The sequence below is a fragment of the Botryllus schlosseri genome, chromosome 3, assembly GCF_051294905.1.
Source record: "Botryllus schlosseri isolate E-star chromosome 3, Bs_hap1, whole genome shotgun sequence".
Taxonomy (NCBI): domain Eukaryota; kingdom Metazoa; phylum Chordata; class Ascidiacea; order Stolidobranchia; family Styelidae; genus Botryllus; species Botryllus schlosseri.
The window spans coordinates 3060137-3083702 of NC_137238.1; the positions used below are offsets into that span (position 1 = coordinate 3060137).

At 39.8% G+C, this 23566-nt stretch overlaps 1 protein-coding gene and 1 long non-coding RNA gene across 4 annotated transcripts in view; both read right to left on the reverse strand.

The window, feature by feature from the left end:
• The window catches only part of LOC145435479 (uncharacterized), a 286197-nt gene that overhangs the window by 93989 nt on the left and 168642 nt on the right, over positions 1-23566 (reverse strand). Inside the window, exons 9-10 of the mRNA XM_080312755.1 lie at positions 4121-4240; positions 1698-1817 (exon numbers count right to left, since the gene is read on the reverse strand). Of these exons, the coding sequence (XP_080168881.1) occupies positions 1698-1817; positions 4121-4240 (240 nt within the window). The remainder of the gene's footprint in view (positions 1-1697; positions 1818-4120; positions 4241-23566) is intronic.
• Positions 11787-17123, reverse strand: LOC145435559 (uncharacterized). Of its 3 annotated transcripts, XR_013913890.1 has the most exons (5): positions 16780-17123; positions 16363-16542; positions 15949-16161; positions 14621-14708; positions 11787-13675 (listed from the first exon to the last, which is right to left on the reverse strand). It is a non-coding gene; the product is annotated as an uncharacterized LOC145435559 (long non-coding RNA). The 3 variants fall into 3 exon arrangements; XR_013913891.1 differs by lacking the exon at positions 16780-17123 and having other exon boundaries at positions 15949-16137; positions 16363-16732; XR_013913889.1 differs by lacking the exon at positions 16780-17123 and having other exon boundaries at positions 16363-16732.

Consider the following 23566-nt stretch of genomic DNA (forward strand, 5'->3'; position numbering starts at 1 on the left):
CCATTATTTTACGATGGAGAGTTGGAGACTGAAGCCATGAAGTGATTGCGATATGCTCAAATATCAGTAGCCTGTAAGTCTGATGGTGAATTGAAAAGAATGCAGCGTTGGCGAAGGCAGCAGCTCATAAAATATCGTCCTCTAAGCATTGGTTCAACCTGCAGCGACATAATGTCCATGATCAGCCGATTATCACTGCTAAAGATATCTAGCTGACAGTAGATCGTACGAATATGAGGCCAGTGGAATCACCCAGATATCAGAGACTACTCCAAGCCTAAACTTGGGAGAAATCATTCACATTTTGGCTCTGAATGAAGTAAGCGTGCCACACAGTGACTAATCTGCTGATGGTAGCTCCGCGTTGCCTTGATCCTATTCTTCCCTCGAAGGCACAGACTTGTTTGATAAACCAGATTTTGTCTGTATTTCAATTCAAGAACAGGAATATTTGTATTAAACTAAACCCAGAAAGAAGATCTCTCTGTGTCTCGACTGAAATCAATATGTCGTTTTATGAATTTTATAAGACTGTCTGTCTGTATTTGACCGGTATTTTGTATGTATGCTCATGCTGGATTTTATCATAACTAACACGATAATGAAAACATATTGTCAAATTGTGATGTCTTACAACATAAGGGTCAGTATGTCTGCCAGAAAGCAGATAGGGCTAATAGCAGCTATAAGCCGCAGTCGCGAGAGGGATAGTGGACGGCAACAAAAGGGTTAATTAGTCTGAGTGAGAAAATTGTATCTTTTGAAGCATCATTTTGACATCGAATGCGCATGATACGCCGGGCGATCGCTTTCCATTTTGTTGACTGGGTTTTGGTGTCTATGCCTCAAACTTAAAGTTTACATGAAATACGATTAAATCCATAGGTGGATAAATACACGTTTAATGTATCAGTATAGGGACCCGACCCGCCAAGTGCTTCATTTTTCCATATCCGGCCCGCCGGCTGCAGAAGTTGCCCGCCCCTGGCTTAGTTCGGTATCAGTGTGTGGACGGTACGACGCAACTATGACATGTAAAATCGAAATATAATTAGGAATAGTCCTATTGCCATTGTTGACACTTGGAAGTTTAAGCGCAGATTAAACTCATACCGAGTTCAAAAAACAATATTTCTGTCAGGCGGCTTCGCGCCTCACCTCAGACACCTCGTCGCCCTATAACCCTAAAATCAGTCACGAATTTGGCATTTTGCAGTTTGTCATCGCGACGCAACAATGTCGTCTTGAATAACGATTCCGCAGCTCGGGAGCAAGTGATCAGCTGCGACGAGAGTGAGAGTAATCAATGAGCAGCGCGAAAACGAGCAATGCTCTTTTGTCTCGTCACAGATACACATTGCGGTATTAATGACAGATGTCCATAATTTCTTCTAGTCTACTTCTAGTCCACAACAACGTAGGCAATTTAGTTCACACCGATTACTTGGTGAATTAAAATTGACTCGAAAATTTTGCTTCGAGTCACGAGTCAATCCATATTTTTGAAACATCGAGTCAAGGCACGTCAAGTCATGACTCGATCCGTACCAACACTGATTCACGGTAATTTATGTATGGAGAGGAAGCGATGTATCAAACCTACTCAAGTTAGACTCAGTCAAATATTGTGGCAGTAAGCGACTCATCTCCTTCGCATAGCTCAAAATCCAGAAACAATATATAGCCTATATACTTACGGCTGCAATTTTTGCCATAATATCCTTCGGTGCAGTTACACGAATAGTACGGAGTAGTGGCCTTACTAAGACATGTTCCGTTATGTTGACAGACATGCGGATGGTGTTCGCAGTAATTTTCTAGATGGAAACGAAGCGATGCGTCAAACCTACTGAATTTATACACAGCCAAGTGTTGTGGCTGCGGTTGCAATTCAAACAAACAGTTTTTTTTAAACACCTTGCTTAAAATATGTTATTAACAGTGTTTAAAACAAATGCCTTTTTTGAACATTTACGTAGTATAATACAGCCGAAATTGTGCGAAAACTTTCGAAAACGTGTAGTATGAGGCTACGGACGATTTGCACCAAATACTGTCGACGTATACGATGTCGAGCCCTCGAAATCATCGTTGGTTCGACAGGTATAGTAAGTAGATATAGATTGGTACGTAATGGGTGTTGTTATGATGATTACCCTCGACCGTAAAAATGCTGCATAACGATGTAGCCCTGGTTGAAGATATTATCGGTCTCTTTATGACAGTAGCCGGAAGCCCTTTTCGTCGAAGCAGCCATATATACCCTATATTTTCAACTGTCAATGCCACTCCATGACTTGAAAACAAACATATTTGAACAAGGGCCATGCTTTAAATATGTTTGTTTCAAATTGGCTTTTATTTTCAATTGAACCCTAGTTATGGCACTGAGCGACTTATTTCCTGGGCATTGCCCAAAATTAGAAGCGATATACTTACGGCTGCAGTTTTCTCCGTAATATCCGTCGGTGCAATTACACGTATGATACGGTTGCGTGTCATTCATTATACATGTCCCGTTATGTTGGCAAACATTGGCGTGGTGTTCACAGAAATTTTTTATATATAAACGCAGCGATGTGTCAATCGTACTGAATTTATGCACAACCAGGTGCGGCAGTGAGCGAGTCTACTTCTTGACGTAACTCAAGAATTAGAAACGATATATCGACCACTGCAGTTTCTTCCATAATATCCGTCGGTGCAGCACCTATAGTACGGTTGAGTGTCGTTATTCAGGCATGTTCCGTTATGTTGACAAACATTAGGGTGGTATTCATAGTGATTTTCTATATAGAGACGAAGCGATGTGTCAGACACATTGAATTTAGCCATGAGCAAGTGATTTGACAGCGAGTGAATATTTCCCTGGGCGCGGCTCGGGAATTAGAAGTAACGCTGGGAAAATGATTCGAGTACTGAAAGCTGGAAGACGATAATTAATTCTAATGTTTCGAGTTTGGTAGCGCGAGATGATTTTTTTCGTGTACTGGAAGCTACTTGCCACTAAAAGTAAAGCTATCAACGAGAATTATTGTTTCGATACTACTTCACACTGTGGAAGTTTTGAAACCTGATTGCTCGCATCGCAGGACATGATCGAAACATGTAGTACCGAGCTACACAGGGTGGTATTTGAACTTTCCACATCGTTTAGACCAGAGGTGTCAAACATACGGCCCGCTTGCCGCATCCTTCCCGCCAGACGATTTCATCCGGCCCGCGAGGCAATTCTGAGTAGATTTAAAAATCCTTGTATTATCCATTAGATTTCTAACAAATGTTTACTGGCTACTATTATTGTAAGATATACTTCCCACAAGGCAGAAAATGTCAAGATCATATAGGCCACATTATAATCATCCGGCAGCGGTGTTATGCTTTCACTTAAGTCACCATCTGGAACATGTTGGTGATAGTGACATCCACCTCCAAAAACTCAAAATAAGTCCTCACTGAGTTTGGGAAAGATGAGACAAAAAGTAATTGTTCGCGAAGCGAAAAAGCTAAAGAAAAACTGGTATTATATTCAGAGGATATAATAGTTACAAAGTAGTATAATTGAAATCTATTTGGTCACAATGATGTATCTCACTCCTGACTCAAAAGGTCCCAGACAGACAGAGAAACCCGAATCACGATTATACGATTATTGAGAATGGGCCAAAGTATAACGTCCGAGTTTACAGTTGAACCAACTCTTGTATTCCGCACAAGGCATATGCAAAGTTCACGCCAGAATACGACTAAAACAGAGGTAACATACACGTTTGCCAACGTTAGAGTCAGTGTTTTAGCGATCGAATTCAAAAGACCAATCTTCGAATTTTGCCGAAAATTTCCGTTGTTTGCAAATAAAGGTGTTGCTAGAATATAACCCTATTATCCTTAATGTAATGTAATTTACAATTATGTATACAGGATTGATAATTAAAGTATTCAAGTGGAAAGCAAGGACGTGCATTCTGAGGTAACATATTGAAACCAATTGACTGGTCCGGCCCTCGAGCGGTTTGAAGGTTCGAATCCGGCCCGCGGCGCAAGTTGAGTTTGACACCTCTGACTCCAAGCCTAATACTCGAATCATAGATTCGGCTGTAACTAGAAGCAATACACTTACCACTGCAGTTTTTTCCATAATATCCGTCGGTGCAATCATACGTATGGTACGGCTTAGTGTCATTATTTAGACATGTCCCGTTATGTTGACAAGCATGCGGGTGGTGTTCACAATATTTCTCTGCATGGAAACGAAGCGATAAATGGGTCACACCTACTCACGTTATAGACGCAACCAAGCATTGTGGCAATGAGCTAGTCTTCTTTTGGCATAGATCAAGAATTATAAGCGATATACTTACGGCTACAGTTTCTTCCACAATATCCGTCGGTGCAATTGCACGTATAGTACGGTTTAGTGTCATTATTCAGACATGTTCCGTTATGTTGACAAACATTCGGCTGATAATTGCAGTAGTCGCCTGCATTGACAAGCAGCGACATCATGTTAAAGTTCCTGGTGTTTAGGTAGATGAAGCGAATGTGTTGGGTCCCGACTACATCATTTCTTATCGGCAATGATAAACGTAACAAGAACTATCATCGGTTATCCTACGGATGCAGTTCACTGGTTCACCTGCATGTATACTCGAATAGTAGGCCTACTGTTACTTGCATTTCCCCAAAAATCTCCCTCCTACTATACAGCGATTCGGGAAGTCCCTACGCTGTATACTGTGAACGCAGGTCCGAAACAGCACTTCATCAGCCATCCAATAAAAAATAGAAAAACGTTGGTCTTGGGCCCCCATAGGGTGATAACCCAGCTTTTTGGGGACATAACCCGAAGACCACCCCCCCCCCCCAGGGTCTACGGGTTGCCGCTACTATCACCAACATAAGGTGCACTCATTAGCCTATATCACCCAAACGGGCATAATTCATAATCGAATCGGTCAATATGATCGGGAATTGCATATATATTGCTATCAATTTTTATCCTCTCTCTGCTCACGTAATCAGATTTACCTGTAGAGCTGAGTAAGGTGTCTTGGAAAATGTAGGGTCCGAAGATAATAATTGAACATTTATTCGGGCGGACCCGTTGGTATATTGTCTACGTTACATGATGTTATTTTGTGACTTTCTGTCTGCTATGTCAAAAGATATTGAAATCACCCAAACGTACTAAACTAAAAGACGCACACGATTTAAAATTGGTATTTCTTCACTGGCAAATGATGTTTCTCTGCGGAATGGCATTTGTCTTGTGGGGTTCCGATTTCCAACACAGGAACATTCGGCGCCCACCATTTAGGCACATACGGACAATGGAACATACATGTACGTACAATGTACATATATCAAAGTTTTCGGTCACTATAAGGGCATTCCTTTTCGGCCAAGGTTTTCCCGCTATTTCAAACAATTCAATAACATTTACCAACATGTGTTCCTGATCTGATTCATCCTAAACAACTAAAGAATATTAAATTTTGTTCAATTTTCATGCACATAGTTTCAAAATTTATATATGGTGTCATTGCAAATATATATTCTTATCATTTCTATATTTATAAATATTTATGAACATGCCTTTTCCTGGTATAATAAGACGAATAAGACTGGATGTTTCACTGCTCTTCAACTTTATAATTTGACAATAGCTCTGTGGCTCACGGTCAAGTGATGGCCCATCGGTTAAGAACCACTGCGTGAATTAGTTCAAAACCATGGTTGTTTGTTTGGTTGGTTGGTCGGCTGGTTGATTAGCAAGCGCTGGCAGCGTCGCAAGCAAGTGAATTTTCTTTTTACACCCCGAAACACATACGGAACGCAAGACATGGGCCCTTATCACATGATCTCGGTGTAGACATATTATTGGTATATTTTCTTACCTGAGAAGTCATAGGTGGAATACATCGTGGTTTCAATTTTACAGCGGCCATCGACACAGTCCGAAAATAATTTTTGGAGCTTCACCATGTTACTCGGACCTGCGGGTGTATAAGATTTAATCATGCGATATCGAATTCAGCGTATAGCGGAGTGTTCGCCTGTTCAGTATTATAGTAAAACGCTAGTAACATGCGAATGTAGAAACGATTCTAGACACCGTTATTGTTATGGCAGAACGAGGTGACGAAGTAAAGGCCGCCTATATAAAGGAAACGGATTATATTAAATTACCTGAAGAGATACGAATATCTAAGATAACAACTTGTAAAATAAGTTATTGTTATATACAAGGTATTTTCATGGTAATGCATATATAGGTCTATATATGATGCGAGGTATATTAAATCATTCTCATTTCGTACTGGTTTGACTTTGAGGATAGAATTAAGCATTTGGAACTCACCGAACATGTCGTCCTAAAATATAGAAGAATGGAATTAAGTGATATTTAAGCTTTCAGCATCAACGTCACGTTACACAACAGACGAAATATAAACGCATATAACAGTACGGGCCTTGTTATTGAATCCATCCACTATTCAGCCTGTTATGGAATTGCCCATGGGATTTGTTATGTGCATGTGCAATGTGCATGAAGTATTCTAATAGAATTTGACATAGCCTGTCGACGTTTGCAAGCTGATATGAACACCATGAGAATACCGACCGGAAATCGAAGACTATTGCTGGATCAACTCAGGTCAGTATGGTATACCGAAATTGTGATGAGCTTGGCCCAACGACATCCCTCACGAAAAATCAAAACTTTTGTAATTGATTGTATCAAAACTATATATGAGTTGACGGCCAAACACATAGAATGATCCTATGATTTTCGTAAATCCTGACATACCGCCATTGTCAGCTCGACTTCTTTTTCGGGTGCGCATTGGTGTTCCCCTGAAAAGGAATGCGTAATCTTTAAATGAGTCCTTAAAATGAAATACTGTTATAATTAATTTCGGTTTATCTTTACGCTCATAGCTTTCATATATTTAGACAAGTGGATTTGAATGAAATAGTATTTACGGTGACCGATTCTTTGTTTATTTATTATAGTTGTGCTCCCCGTAAATACCATTTTATCCAAATCTAAATTTTTCGACGGCATTAACTCCGCTTCCACTGGTTGGAATTGAACCACATTTGGTGAGGATCGTTTTTATAGACAGCCTAACACTTTCATGGGGTGAACAGAAAATTTTCAAATTTTTTCAATATTTATTTTTATATAATAAATAGAAACTTACTTCTCCTGTAGCAAAGCGTTTACTGGTTGGAATTGAACCAAATGTTGTGTGTAGGCTTAAATTAGGCAACCTAACAAGTTCATCAAGTAACCAGTACGATTTGAGAGAAAAATTTTGACGAGCCCTAATGAACGTTGTGTCTCTATGGATGTTAGATTGACACGCCGCACTGGTCGTTTCGACATTCTTTTATGAAGAGCTTCTTGGAGGTACAGAACTTCAATGTATCATTCAATAGTACATTCATATTGAAATGAATCCGAATATTTTCGGCTGACACTCGTCAGGGTTAATCGTCAGCAACTAGTAGAGAATTGGAAATAACACTGTATATCAACAATCGTATTACAAATTAAGGCGTCACCAGCATGAAATTTCGAATACAATAGCGTTTAATGCATTATTTTAGAATGTACACGAACTCCTTTTGCAGATACAGCCTTGGCTGGTGTATTTTGATAAAAGTAAGTCGACTCATTGCGTTACATTGTGTCTTGCTTATCACATTGTTCGTGTGGATGAAAATAATAGCATCCCTGGTTACATATTTTATCCGAAAATTGCCTCTTGATAGTACAGTACTGACTAAATGATTTTGTAACAATACTCTAGAACCTCTAATTCCAAGCGAGTTCATCCCGAAAAGCAACAGAATGGACGATATCCAGTGGTCGAACATTCTGAAAATATCATATATACAGAATAAACGTATTATAGATGTTAGATGTTAGATTATAGATGTTAGTAATTAAGTTTGGGGAAAATCGAGTGAGTCCGTGGTTTGAGTCTTAATCGAGTGGTATGCGTCGAGTCGAGAATTCCAGCATAGCTTATTATGACGTCATAGCAGCATGGAAGATCTGGAAAGCTCACACAAACACCTTTTACGCGACCACAAAGAACGCAATGCCACTTCTACATGCCAGCTAGCTATGTCGTGAATGAATGGTGGGAATGCTGCACCAAAGCAAGTCATCGGTCGTCGATCCCTCTCACGCGCAATTCAAATGAACACTAACAGGCCAGTATGAGTTGTCTGATATATGATACGTGATGCATGCATTTGAAAAAAATCAATGCTGACAAGTTGTGAGCCGATGTGTAACAATATGATTACCGACTGGGAACTGTCTAAAATTTATTATTTTCCCTAGCCTCGACGAGATAGTGTAACAGTGAAGGAATGTATGCCAGAAATTTTGGAAATGGACGAAGTGATGCGTCACGTGGATATCGCACAGATCGAAGAAATGGCATATACTTTTTTCGTGAAAATATTTTAGCTGCAGTTTGAATAATGGCCATTCGACCATGTTGGTGCGGTATCTTCGATCAGCTGAATGTTATTTCCTAGATACAATACGCTTTACGTATCAAAGTAACCATGGTTGAAACTCCTGACATTTGTTGGACGCATTACAAAACCGGGAATGTCATTATCATTGCATCGGAAGTGAAATTAATTAGCGGGTCGGATGGTAAAAAACAGCTGACACTTGTTGGTGTTAATATTTATTAAATATAAGAAGTTCTTATATTGAAAAACAACTAAAATCGAATGCAATTGCTTGCTAACATGTTATCCCAACAATCGCTTGTCCTGAATACCGACAATATTTTATTTTTACATTTTCAATTTAGGCCGACATGTTTCATGTCAAAACAGTTGTCTGATCGAATGGCCGCTACAAGTCGTATTGGTTCCTTTCTATCAGGTAATTTATTCGTAATCTATTGATATGGTGGGATGGTGAAATTATTAATGAATAAGTAAGCCGCGAACGCATCGCCCGCCTAGTTCGGCCAAGTCACGGTCGGATTACGCCTGGTCATGGAAACACGGTCGAGATGTACAGCGCAGGCTTCACGGCCTTTCGGTCGTAGATTCTTGGAAACGAAGTAAATGAAGCGACCAAGTAGTTTTCCGACAAATTCGGGCAAAGCCGTTTCTTCGCTTAATTCATATAAAAGTGAGCGGAACGAAACCGCTCTTCCTACTCGGAATCGACCGTGTATGTGGGACGATGAAATGAAAATGACTGTCCACTTTTGTTTGATGACTTGTAGCTCAATACTGCGTTTGTCACATGCCTCGGCAAATCATTCATTTCACATATATGGACGTCAACTTGCAGCTAACGATTGTAAGCAATCATTACCTTCTCAAATTTCTGATTCCAACTTCCTGCAAACGCAGCGACGTCTACTTTGCTTCTTTGTTCGCTATACTTCGATGCGAGAATACAGCATATAGCGAGAATATTATCTGTTATGTTTTAGAAGGCAGGCCCTATCAGTATGTACGAGTATATGTTTTATTTCCGTGTTGTTATGACTATTTGTAGAGTGGAGTATGGGTGCATTAAAAGTCATTCACACATCAAAATCGTTGACGTAGTTATTACGGAAATAGGACATCAGGTAGTTTGAGCTTGTGCTCCAAGCGGCAATTATTTCGAACGATTGTTTCGTTTAATGCGGATTCAGCAATATCTGTCGCAATGAAATCATCTTGTTATCGCATTCATACTGCGGAATTCCAACACAATATTAACCCAACAATTGATATCGGGACCTCTATATACCCTATACTTGTGATATAACCGTTACTGACCTGGAGAATACTTACGACAATCCTTTAGGCTTCGCGGAACCACAGATTTTTGATGATCATAAAAACAAAACTCTCCCATGATACCCATCTATAGTACATGATTATAGATTACTGGTGCACGAAAGGAACTGTGCATCAATATGTGGAACGAACAAAACTATTAAAAAAGGATTTTCGCACAAATCGAAAACACTGCAATTAATATTTATTGCTAATCAATGTTTTTTTCAGATTCCAGTTCCGAAATGTGAGGCTTCGCCTTGGAAAGTGGCATCGTATTATTCGGTCGAAACGCAGCAGTTTGATACCCATTAGTTGCTAGATTGCAACTGAACTTTCATATATTGGAGATAGAATTGGCATTTAAGAAGAACGGCGTTTCCATTTCGATCCCCTGCCAATACCACTGCACATCACGTACCACCATTATGGTCACAATCCGACTACTGATCGAGTGATCGCGCATAATTGCCTTCAGCCAATGTTGGCCAAGTCTGACGTATCATCATAAATGAGGGGTCGGCAAACCCCGGCTCTCGTGGCACGCGGCACGTGGCACTTGTGGCACGCGAGATGATTCCACGCAAGCGACATATTGAAACCATCTTTTTGCAAAAAGTGAAATAGAAGTTTTCGAAATGTACAAAGCTCCTAGGTGATCCTAAATTATTTATGTAAACCAGCATGAAACACAGTCTTTTAGGCCCAATTTTATTTATCATGAGAAATTTCTTTACGCGCTGCGCGCGATTTATTGGAACCTCATGCTTTCATTATTGCATGGTAAACCTCAATAAATACACGTATATGTATACATGAAATGTTTAAAAATATATGCATAATGTACAGAAATGAGTCAACCGCATTAGCAGTTATGAAAGAACGTCAACCGAATATCTTATGAAACCGTTTGGATGCTTTAATCTGGGAGTGTTTAGAGTACTGTACAGCCTACGGGAGCGCAACTATATTATATAAACCGGCATTTCCACCCTATAGAAGATACGACATAGATACATTGTTTTGGACAATATGCGACCATACGACTCCCGTGCGGTGTATGCATTCCCAAAATGATTGGCGGCGATAAATCATGAAATAAAATAACCCCCTCATGCTTGCCAAAACGTTCGCCATTGATATGTCCACTGTCAAGGCGCCGGAGTGACCAGCGCCGAATAGTCCATCGACAGCAGCTTGAGCCACACGTATCAATGAGACCCACTGAGGAAAATAATGAGCACTGTGTCCAAATGCGAATTTGAAATCGTGTTTGTCTGTCGAATGGAGATATTCTTCTAGTTTCGTCTGGTGTGCAAGCGATACAATATACATTGAGCAACGAACATCTTGACCGCTTTACCGCGACCGTTTGCAGACAAATCAAGTGTCAGACCAACCCTGATGTGACACCAAACCGACTTGTATGATTCGGGGGTGGGCAAATTTTTCATCATCATCAGACCATATCATCGCAACAACACTCGTTGGCTTGTCATTTATTAGATATGGTACGGAAGACGGTGGACTTGGAAACGATCAAATCGAGCACAGAAGATCGAACATTGCGCGATGGAAAATAAATCATGTAAATATTACGTATATGTAGTAGGCGATAGGTAAGGTGAGGTAGCCACCAAAATCTGTTTCCTTCGCGAATAATTCAAGAATCACTGGCGTAACGGATGCCGTTGTCAGCTGCAGAAAAACGGTTGGCGGTATTCCTTGCTTAAAACGTTAAATATTAATACTTTGAATGTTTGGCACGCAAGCTGGTAGTAATTTGACATTTTTTAAACATTTTGGCACGCTGCACACAAAAGGTTGCCGGCCCCAGTCATATGTATGAGTTGATTGTGTGTCCTGACCTCCAGTGAGCACTTTAAAGTGACACAGGAAACTTCTGGTGTTCAGGTAACACTGCTTAAGAGCCTGACAGACCAGTGCACGTTTTCGCGCGATGCAGCGTACACTGTAAAAAATAAAGGTGTCCATAGACATGTTTACACCTGGTACCTCCTAATACATGTCCGTCATGTAAAACCATACGACAGGTTTAGTTCCACCTGTTGCCTAACATGTTTCTGCCCGTCATGTAATCTCGAAAACACGTCTGACCTGAGACTTCAATTGACCTTTCACCTTGGACCGACTGGCACAAAATCTGTAGCCAGGATATGAATTAAAACAAGCAATTCAGTGTTGGATCAAATGATGGTATATTGAGAACAAATGCATCAAAACAAGAAAAAATCTGAAATGGCGAGAGTTTCGGATAATACGTAATGAAATAAGAATTACTATAACGGCTAAAAATATTGACATGTCATGGCGCAATTAATTTACTACTAACAGCCACAGTGTAAGTCGAAGAGTACCGAACGTTAAGAAGTTTTGGAACTTATGCAATGAAAGAAGAGTTATATACAACAATGGCTAAAAATATTGGCCCGTCATCAATGAATTAATTTACTACAAAAAGCCACAGTGTGAGCCGCAGAGTGCCTAACGTTAAGAAGTTTTGGAACTTATGCAATGAATGAAGAATTATTACAACAACGGCTAAAAATATTGGCCCGTCATCAATGAATTAATTTACTACAAAAAGCCAGAGCAGGCCACAGAGTACCTAACGTTAAGAAGTTTTGGAACTTATGCAATGAAAGAAAAATTCTTACAACAACGGCTAAAAATATTGGCCCCTCATAAATTAATTAATTTACTACAAAAAGCCACAGTGAAAGCCGCCTATAGTACCTAATGTTTTGAAGTTTTGGACATATGTAATGAAACCAGAATTATTCCAACAATGGCTAAAAATATATGCCCGTCATCAATGAATTAATTTCCTACAAAAAGCCACAGTGTAAGCCGCAGAGTGCCTAACGTTAAGAAGTTTTGAAACTTATGCAATGAATGAAGAATTATTACAACAACGGCTAAAAACATTGGCCCGTCATCAATGAATTAATTTACTACAAAAAGCCAGAGCAGGCCACAGAGTACCTAACGTTAAGAAGTTTTGGAACTTATGCAATGAAAGAACAATTCTTACAACAACGGCTAAAAATATTGGCCCCTCATAAATTAATTAATTTACTACAAAAAGCCACAGTGTAAGCCGCAGAGAGCCTAACGTTAAGAAGTTTTGGAATTTATACAATGAAAGAAGAATTGTTACAACAACAGCTAAAAATATTGACCCGTCATCAATGAATTAATTTACTACAAAAAGCCACAGTGTGAGCGGCCTAGTACCTAATGTTTTGAAGTTTTGGACATATGTAATGAAACCAGAATTATAATAACGGCTAAAATCATTGACCCGTCCTCAATAAATTAATCAAATTAAATTACAATGAACAGCCACAGTCAGCCACACCTAACGTTAGAAAGTTTCGAAACGTATGTAATGAAACAAGAATTAATATACCGGCTTGAAACATTGACCGGTCCTCGATTAATCAAGTTATTACAAGTTGTCACAGTGAAAGGCGCCGAGTACCTAATGCAATGACACAAGAATTATAACGGCTAAAAATATTGACCTGTCCTTGGTGAATTATTCAAATTAATTTACTACGAACAGCCAAAGTCTACCTAACGTTACAAAGTTTCGAGACAGCCGCAGTGTACTTAACGTTCGGAAGTTTCGAAGGAGAGTTCGTGACGACGGACCATGAATTAGAGGCTGATGGAGCGAACTTGATGTTGAACAGCCAGTATATTGCCAGTATTATGGCCATAGCATGATGGAAGCTTCTGACCCCTTTGATAACTTTGCCATAGAAGAGAACTTTCCATTCATTCAGGATCGTATTGTACTTGATCGTCGGATATAATTCTTTGGCTCCTGATAAATAAAAATGATATTAGCTTAGTACTATCGATGTGGTCTGAGATTATGAATTGAGTTGAGTATGAGGCCTAATAATAGAGTTACCATGCGTCCTCTTTCAATAGGATTTGTCCTCTTTCTTGACTTTTTCAAAAGTGTCCTCGGAGGACGCCCTTTTGTCCTCTTTTTTGAGATTTTGTCCTCTTTTTTGAAAATTTAGGTCACATTTAGAGCGAAATGCGAGTGATATGCCGTAAATTAGCACAGAAGTGACTCTATTGCGGGTATTTCGGAGTGAAAAACGGTGATTGGAGCTCTGAGCGAAAAGTTGACCTTTTTTAAAAATTTTCCAGTCAACCGGTCACAAAGTGGGCAAAATTCACCGATTTTTGAGAATTCTTCTCCGGTTTTGCAAGTCTCAAATTTCTGAAAAAGTGTCCTCTTTTTAGATTTCCAAAATATGGTAAGCCTACCTAATAAGTCATTACCGCACGAGTCGGGGTCATGCAAAGAGGTAAGAAAACGATCTTACGTGATGGTGCTTTCAAGGATATCGAGCGAGCATAATGGTACCCAGAGTGGAATGATTTTAGCATCAGTCGTAACACTGCAACTTTCTAAGTGAAATAGGAGGGGCCAATATTGGTTTCACATCATCTTCTTTGATTGGACGCCATATACTAGTGACAATTTCACCATAGTGTCCTACAGTAGCATGGACACGGGAAAATCTCGTTACTCACTGATATTGGATTACATCATTCTTTCGATTTACAGTGACCTTTCGAGATACCAATTTTTATCAAATACAGTGTTAATACAGCAATACAGTGTTAATAGTGCCATAAATTGCCTTTTTTGTATGATGTGAATGATGTAGCCTGATGGCAGTGAGCCATGCGATTTGCTTGTGTCCACAACACAGTGACATAATGCTTACACATACACCAAACAACTTACTTTGTCAACAAACAGGAAGCTGCCATAGTTGTCATTGAAGAATTGAAGATCGTTGGGATCCCGACCATCCACCCCAGTTTTTGACGACCTGAACGAGAAGTGTCAGAAATCAACTCAATGTATGTTTTGACGCGACTGCGACGTCGTAAAGTAAATCAGCGACTTTGAAACCTTGCGCGGGCCCCTCTAATGTTGATAAAGATTTTCAGTCATCCGACAGGAGGTAACACGGTTGGGCAAGGGTGAAAACATGACATATATTACTACGCAGCAAATTCGATGACAATTATGTTACGACAACCAAGTGTGCAGTCATGTCCTGCAAGGAGTTGCAGGTCGCCTCTGTATACCTCTGGGCTCATTTGACAAGGATTATTCCAAGCTTGGACATATGAATATCAAGGTTGCGGCGAGGCTGCGTACATCGCGTTGTGCAAAGGTTTCACCGCTGACAATATTTCTGCGAGTACTAATAAATATTATAATCAATTTCTAGAATCGCCTTGCAGCCCGAGGGTTGGTCGCCCTTATATCTAAGGAAGAAATGTCTACGTCTGGAAGTATGTGCGTTTAAAAAATTCAAGAAAACTAATATCTGCCCAAAAAGAACAATGTATGTTAATTTAAAAAGTATCTTTAGGTCACCGACGAGTTTTATACATTTTGAAAACTGACTTCACTTTTTGCTAACCCATGGTAATAATTAGGGCCAATCAAAGCCATATTTTGTTCTATGCATCAGCAAGTCGTGAAATCAATTTCAACACAAAACCGTATCCCTTTGAGCTATATTAAAGCTATGAAGTCACATTTTCCTGATTAGGTCATAAAGCTCAAAATTTACATTAAGAAGCGATTGGACAAAAACGAGGTTTAACAAATAATGGAGCTGCAAATACAAGACATTTCACCAGCGCTTTATGCACCCCTGCAGAAGTGGCAACCCACATCAGCGTCTGTGGAGCTCTCACTTTCCTTACCGAAGTCATTTTACGTCCGAATCGTAACTTCAAAGACTTTAACATTTCACACTACTACTGTACTGCAACAGTGATTTAGAATAAAAAATGGACGTGTATAACTGTTGTTGCATAGGTTTTACTCTTTAGTTCTGTGAGTGCCGATATTTGCATGTAAAAATACACCATTTTCACATAAATTCATATTTTCCAAAAAATAAAGTCATATTATTGATTTTCTAAGGTCATATAAAAATGGCCCTAGTTATAATATATATGTCATTTGTTGTGTCATGAAAAATGATTGCGCATGCCACAAATGCCGAGGGATTGTGCCGTCAGTGACTTGATCATAACACTGCTTTATACCTACGGTACCCAATGCGCATCGATCAAGATCGGGTAAATCTCCAGCAGACTGTGTTGACATCCCATTCCGAATGGCCTCGCAACGCGATTCGAATGTTCTTTTCATCCTATCCAGAATCGTTTCCTTGTGAGGTATTCTCCACTTGCCTCTTATTGCGTTTTGATGTATCTCGATGCTGCGCTCGTCGTCTGTGGAGAGTATACATGTTGACTCTGTAGGACAAAATAGATCCTAATCAAAACATGACCGGTTATCGGTGCTACTTCTTGCCAATGTTCCTTCTAAGCTGCTCGCATGCGCACAGACACGAGAAAAATTAGACGTAACATTGTCTGTTGGCGTTATCAGTATCATATCAAAATATTCATATTGAAGATATCTAGATCAAGAAAGAAAGATACTAAAATGCTCACATTGGATGTTGTGACTCGAGAATTCTTGCAGCGTTGACTAGATTTTTCCACAAGCTGCTGAGATTTCCGTTTGCCGCAGCGTCCATGCTTCTGCTATTCAAAGTTTAAGACGAGAACTTCTTTTTCATGGTGTGTTCTCCATTCCCTCAACTTGTTGCAGAGCTTGTCTTTCCATGATCCCTGCAATGTGGCATAGTTGAAGAAAGGTTTGGATTAAGTTTGGACAAACTTCTGAGATGTGTGTCACCAACATTGAAAAATTGGAATGTAATGCCGCCCCTGCTGTATGATATTACACATTGATAATAATCGTCAATAATTGGTGCATGCATTGCATACGTTGTAGGACTAGCCTATTGCATGAACGTGGTAAGGGGATGTTATTATCATTGACTTGATCCCAACACTGCTTTATACCTGCCCAATGCGCATCAATCAACATCGGCTAAATCTCGAACAGACTTTGTGTTGATATCCCTTTTTTTCTTGTCACGTAGTCTTTTCACCCACTCGACACTTATTGCTTTTTGCTGTACCTCGATGCCGCGCTCGTCTTCTGGAGAATATACCGATTGAGGTTGACTCTGTAATAAATATCTTCATTACAGCCAAGCCAATCATCAGCTTGCCGGTAATATCGAGTCAATTTATTGCAGAAATAACAAAAGTTTTTTCAGGCCCAACTATTTCGTAAGAACAGACAGTTCCGACCAGAAATGAAGATAAGCAGTAGCCTAAAATTCTAAGGTAATGGTAGAAAACAGGCAATTTACATATACGAGATCACATTTTCATCAAAATTAAGATTTTTAGGCTGAAAAATGTCAAAATTGTCAGAATGTCAGATTTTATCGGTCAAAATCTTCGGTTCTTAGATTAAAATAAAATCACAATAGGAAAACATCACGTATTCGTTGCAGAAGTTCATATCAACATATTCTAACATATTCTATTCTATGGCAGATTAGTAATCTATATAGACCAGAAATGGCCAACCTTTTCGGCTAAAGGGCCACATGCAATTGACGATCGAGTGCGCGGTCCACTAGCCACGCCAAGCAGATAAAATTTTCGAAATTTATAAATAAACAAGGTCAATAATATTATTACTCGAGTATTGCGGGTCTATTGTATACCGCCCGCTAGACTCAGTTTGCAAGGGCACGACTATTTGGCGTCTGGTCACATCGATATCGCCATTTCACCATTGACGATCTTTATGCGAGCGCAAACGCGTAAAGACTTTCTCCCGTAATTGCGAATACAGTTAGACTCAATCGGATAAAATAGGCGTTTTTTTCGTTTTCAGTAGGGGGAAGGCTACCAAGCAAGAAATCGTGCGAAAATTAAACACGCAAAGCGTGAAGAAAAATTTCGCTGCTATTTTACTTTATTGTAATGTACGACGACTTACTGAAAAGGTGACTGGACCCTGGATCTGCCAATGCGTCGGAACTGATATTTTAGTCATCAACATCCCAAGTGTCGCAGCAAGAATTGTAATTTTTTGTTGGCATTGCAAGTTCACAATCTGAGCAATTCATTTTCGATAATATAATAGGAAATTAGCTCACGGGTCACGCAAAACCCTCTCGCTGGCCATATTTGGCCCACGGGTTGGTCACCCCTGATATAGACAGGCCAATGCGATCATTTCAGAGCCGGAGCAGCAGCTAGAGCAGGAGCAGTTTAAATTTGCGGCTGCTCTAAAGCCCTGCATAACACGGCGTGATTTTGGCTAAAAATCTATATTCGTTTCTATTACAGATATCGAACAAGACAAGATAATTTTAGTACAGTATGATTACCATGATCATCGCTTTATGACGATAATTCTGTTGACATGCATAGAATATAATTACTCACTTCCATCGTCAAACCAGTCATATTGTCCCATATCTTTGGCAGACAATTCATAGAAATCGCCAATCAATTCAAGCGACTTGTCGTAATATTCCGTAGTGAATTTTCTGTCCTAGATGGTGCTACGAACTGCACATCTCACAACATCATAAATCTCAATATTACCATGGATGATCAGCATTTTCATATTTAATAGCACAAGAGTAATAAATCGCTAACCAGTCTGATGAATCTGAAAAATAGAACGTCATGTTCAAAATTACACAATTTTAATTACCGGTACTTTTCTCTATCGGCATATAGTTCACTATTAAACTTCGAAACATATTCTATGATGCAGTCTATTGTAGCGATCTCACCATCAATGTTCCCTCTAAGCTGCGCACATGCACAAATGCGCAGTGCTAACACGGTCTCTGCGCACAAAAAATCAGATATGATGACCTTTTTTTTAGTCTTTACGCACTGTTGTCCAAGGGTCTGCGCAGTGAGTTCGTGAGTGTGCGCAGACTCGTCAAAAATTAGAGGGAACATTGCTCACCATACTGTAATTTACCAATACAGTATACCGGTAAATTATGGAGTCTCTGGTTAAATATTTCACCAGGTTGTAAAACACAAAGGAAACCGGTTTCTGTCATAGCCTCACAGAAATAACAGTGTAAATATCGCCCAAAGCCTGACTTGAGGATACCACAAATGTGACAGTGCCCGTCAAAATCTTCATAGAAAAATATTTTACCATCTTGATCCTGATTGACAACATGAATTCTTTTTTGCCGTATTTGTCACATAATTTTACAGAGCAAACTTGTCCCTCCATATCTTGCATTCGACAAAATGCAACATATTGGCATGGTATACACATCCTCCTAATATATCAACTGGCTCAACTTTCTTAGGTTCATTATTTACATAGTTAAGCTAAGACATTCCCCAACATGATATACTGTAATCGACTGGTTACCGTATGCACTCTGAAGCTATATATGGTAAGTGCTAAACGATATGCTGCCTCCACACGCCACACGTTACCGTACTGCAGTTAAATGCAGCACACCAACTATGCACACCCTGTAGGCGCGCATATGAATCGGAAACACTTTCCCCGATGAAAACTGATGTGAAATGCATCCTCTACTAACTGGACAAATACGATCAATAACCGTCAGCCGGTAATAAACTCCACACTCAGTTTCGCCAACTTTGCTGGCCGCGTAGTGATCGCCGATGGAAGTGGCTTCCCGGCACTGAAAGTTTTTCAAACTAATCGTAACGCATACGGCAATCACGTGAGTAGTGAAGTAGAACTTCCGTTTTTTTAACCAATCACGTCGGATCGTGAAATAGTGTGAGTGATGAACTGAAATTTTACCGTCGTTCTGCAACCAATCACGACGGAGACTGAAATCGAGGACCGTGAACTAAAATTTCCTGTTTTCCAACCACGGATTCGGAAATCGTGTGAGCTGTGAACTGAAATTATACCTCAGTTTTTCAACCAATCAAGACCAATACTCAAATGTCTTTTTTTTTTATAGATAACTAACCTACGCATAGATTCGCACCACCCATCATCACCCTTGCTCGTCGTGAGGAATTGACTACTGAAGTGCTCAGCAATCTGAACGCAGCATGATCGGTTATCAATAGCTGAAGACCCGAACCCTCAAATTAAATAAAGTTGATCTTATTTGAAAGCTACCGTCACGCTGATTATGACAAATAATACATTAAAATTTCATTAGGACAATGGAACTAACCCGAAATAGCCTAAAAATCTGAAAATCGGCATCGTGCAGCGATGCAGCACAATCACCATAACAACGGCCTTTGCGTTGTTGCGATCGTTCAGAACAATGCCGATTTGCAGACTTTTGGGGTGCATTTCGAGGGGGTTCCATTGCCCCGATAAGATTTTAATGTATATTTCGGAATCAATGCGACAGTAGCCTATAAATAAGTTCAACTTTTTATAATTTGAGTGCTCGGATCGTCAGCGATAGGATTAGCAATTATGTTGCGTTCCAATTGGTGCAATAAAATCCGAATCTGGTCCCACTGTATCAACATTGCGCAGAATCCCTGTCCCTGACACTATTTCCGTGTCCGTCTGAAAATATACATTAAAATTTCAATAGGGCAATGGAATTACCCCGAAGTAGCCTTCAAAATCTGAAAATCAGCATTGTTCCAAACAGTCGCAGCGACGCAGCCCTATAACGCGTGGTTCGGAACAATGCCGAATTTCATACTTTTGGGTGTATTTCGAAGGCGTTCCATTGCCCTGATTAGATTTTAATGCATATTTTCGGAATCAGTGCGACAGTAGCTTTCAAATCAGAGCAACGTTATTCCAATCTGAAACGTAACATGTTTTTTACATAACATGTTACGTTTCAGTTTTGAACTTGATTAATTGGAAAACACGTCGCGTTTTCGGTTTTAAACTTGTTTATTTCAAAAACACGTCGGCGTTTTCCGTCGTTTAACGTGTTATTGGAAAAAACATGCAAAAAACACGTTAAATACACGGTTTATTTTTTACAGTGTAGCACGGAATGATGTATTCGTGACAATGAGCGGAAGCTTTGTGCCGCCAGACAATAGCAGAAACTGACAGACATAATTTAAGCAAATGACGTGTGAGTATTGGGTTGTTGTTTGTAGTATCCAGAGACTTAGCAGCCATCTGACGGTTCTGGTTCAGTGCCAGGGTCGGCAGGCTACAAGGAGTAGGCGAAAGGAGACTATGCATTGTGCCCATAGAACGTAAAGATTGCTATTTATGGTTGTGCCTGAAGCTTTATCTTATACCATTGGTGTTTCAATTTCGAGCTGTGAGAGGAGTGTCTCAAACGTTCTAAGATAAATGATGATTGGCAATCAGCTCTATGTATTATTTCTATAGAAAGACACTACGTTCAAAAACACGGTTTTGAAGATGTTATCGCTGATTCTGCTTCGGTTAAAGCTCGATAGGTTAAATTTAGATCTTTCATTTGCCTATTAGGTTTGTTCTCCATTTGGGGACCTTAACGCTGAGACAGCGAGGCGTCTTTCTCAAGTAATATATAACTTCCTAGACTCGGCGCATTATTTGTAATTGCTTGTACCTGAAACTATTTGAACATTTGCTGCAGTCTATCTAGGGCAGCATTCTCAATTTCCACGAAATTCAGGGGCGGAAGGATATGCTCCTACGCCACTGGTGATATCCACGGGTTTTTCAACTCCAATGGTAAATAACACCAAGCCGATAAATATTCTTTCTCGTGATTTCGTAGCTTCCAACTAATAGGACGGGGAACTTCTAGGCTTTGTTAAGACACCGCTTAGCCAAATCAAAACGCAAGTAGGAGCCTATAGTTAAACCTGAAACACCTGGAAAAGGATTCTGGCGTCGACCTCAGTAAACTATTGGTGTTTCAGCTGTGGATCATACCACTGCGCTATGTCGCCACACATGTGATTGTAGCGTGTTTATGGTGTATCAACCGTCATTACAGAGTTAGATTCTTCAGGGTGACAGAGAAGCAACTTCGCGCGCACGAAGCCGGGCTAAAGAAAACAATTTAACGCCAACCCATCATCATTGTGACAAATAGCATTTAGTTTATACAACATGTAATTGCTGGCCATAAATTCAAATATATGTTCCTACTAAATTTAATTTATTTGCATTGTGCAATAACACTTCTGCCCCGTACGAAACAATAAATGCCTTTAGGACTACAGGAGTTATTTTTGTGCTGCAAATCAAACGTTGAAGCATTTCATTAAAGAAGTGAACTCCGGTTATCATCACCAGTAAATTCGACCGTACTGAAGACTTTCATCACCTAATGTAATACCGGCAACGCTTATGCCTGTGTAATAAATATATCTATTTATTTTGCACTGCTCGTAAAGTGATGAAATCATGATATATAAACACACGTCATACTTCGATGTTGATGTTGAGTCCGACTCGAGTCACGATTTTCTGATGACTCGACTTGACTCGACTCATTTTTTTTAAATACGGAAATGACTCGACTCGATTCGAGTCAATCTCTGTATTGACTCGACCTGGACTCGAGTCATTGCGCATGACTCGGACCAAGTCATTGGCTCGAGACTCAGACGGCGAAGACCGACATTTCATTGTAATTTCGAAGAATTGTGAAGTAACCATCCTATGCTGGGATTTCGTCTGATTGGTACTGGTACCTGAAAATGCGACCAGAAACTGCTAAAAGTGAGGAAAATTAGTATATAATAAATGCGAAACATTCTATATCACCAAATATAGTTATATAAAGTGAGTTCAACAAGACTGTAACTGGAAACTGAGCAGTCAACATAATGACTTGGAATCGGACTCGAGTCATGATACCATGACTCGGACTTGACCCTCTACTCGATGACTTGGACTCGGACTTGACTCGGTGGTGAATTGGAAAGGACTCGACTTGACTGGAGTCAAAACAATAAAAGTGAAATTGACTTGTGACTCGGAGCCTTTGTGACTTGGTTACAACCCTGAGTAAATCGGTTAGTGCGGTATGTTTTCTGTGCGCAATTCTTGATGATGAGATATCAATTTATGAATTAGGAAGTCAAATTTTGCTGCAGGTAAGGTTTTTCAGGCAGTGCAGTGCAAGCGGCATGTTATCGCGTTACATTGCAACTGGAGTAACCTGTCGTAGCTTCCTTGTTAATGTTATCGTTATCATGCTATATGTACGCCAACATGTCTTTTGTATCATATCAGACAAGTAAATATCCGACGATTCTATAATTTTTCAAAATGCGAGCGGTGACTGGCACCAAGAATCCTATTCGTACAGTCAGACACTTCATACAATTGCAAATTTCATGGAATTTATTGAAGACCTAGAAGCCGTGGTGCAAGATGCGTATCGGTTAGAAGAATTCCATGCTTATGATCGCTTATGAGAGGAAATGAATGGATTCGATCAACAGAAAGGCCCATTACCCCTGAATTACTGATGCTTAACGAAGACATTTTGCGGATGCATTCATCGTGGAAAAATTTCTATGCCGGAAGTACCTGACGACGAATTTCTTTTATGGAAGGGCAGGGTTCATCTTCACATCTTGAATGGAAATCGTTTGGACTACAAAATGTCAAAATGTGGATGCATGACTATGGTCTGGCACAAAACTGTGGCTTTTTACTCAGCAAGAGCAAAGCAAGCTATACCTTGAAGAATTCGTAATATATTGAAGATAGTGATGAACATAATGATGATACTCTTCATTCTCTGCTTCTAATCTCTAAAGCAATTTCCAAATATCTATGCTCATTAGAATAAATGAAAGACTTACGGAAATA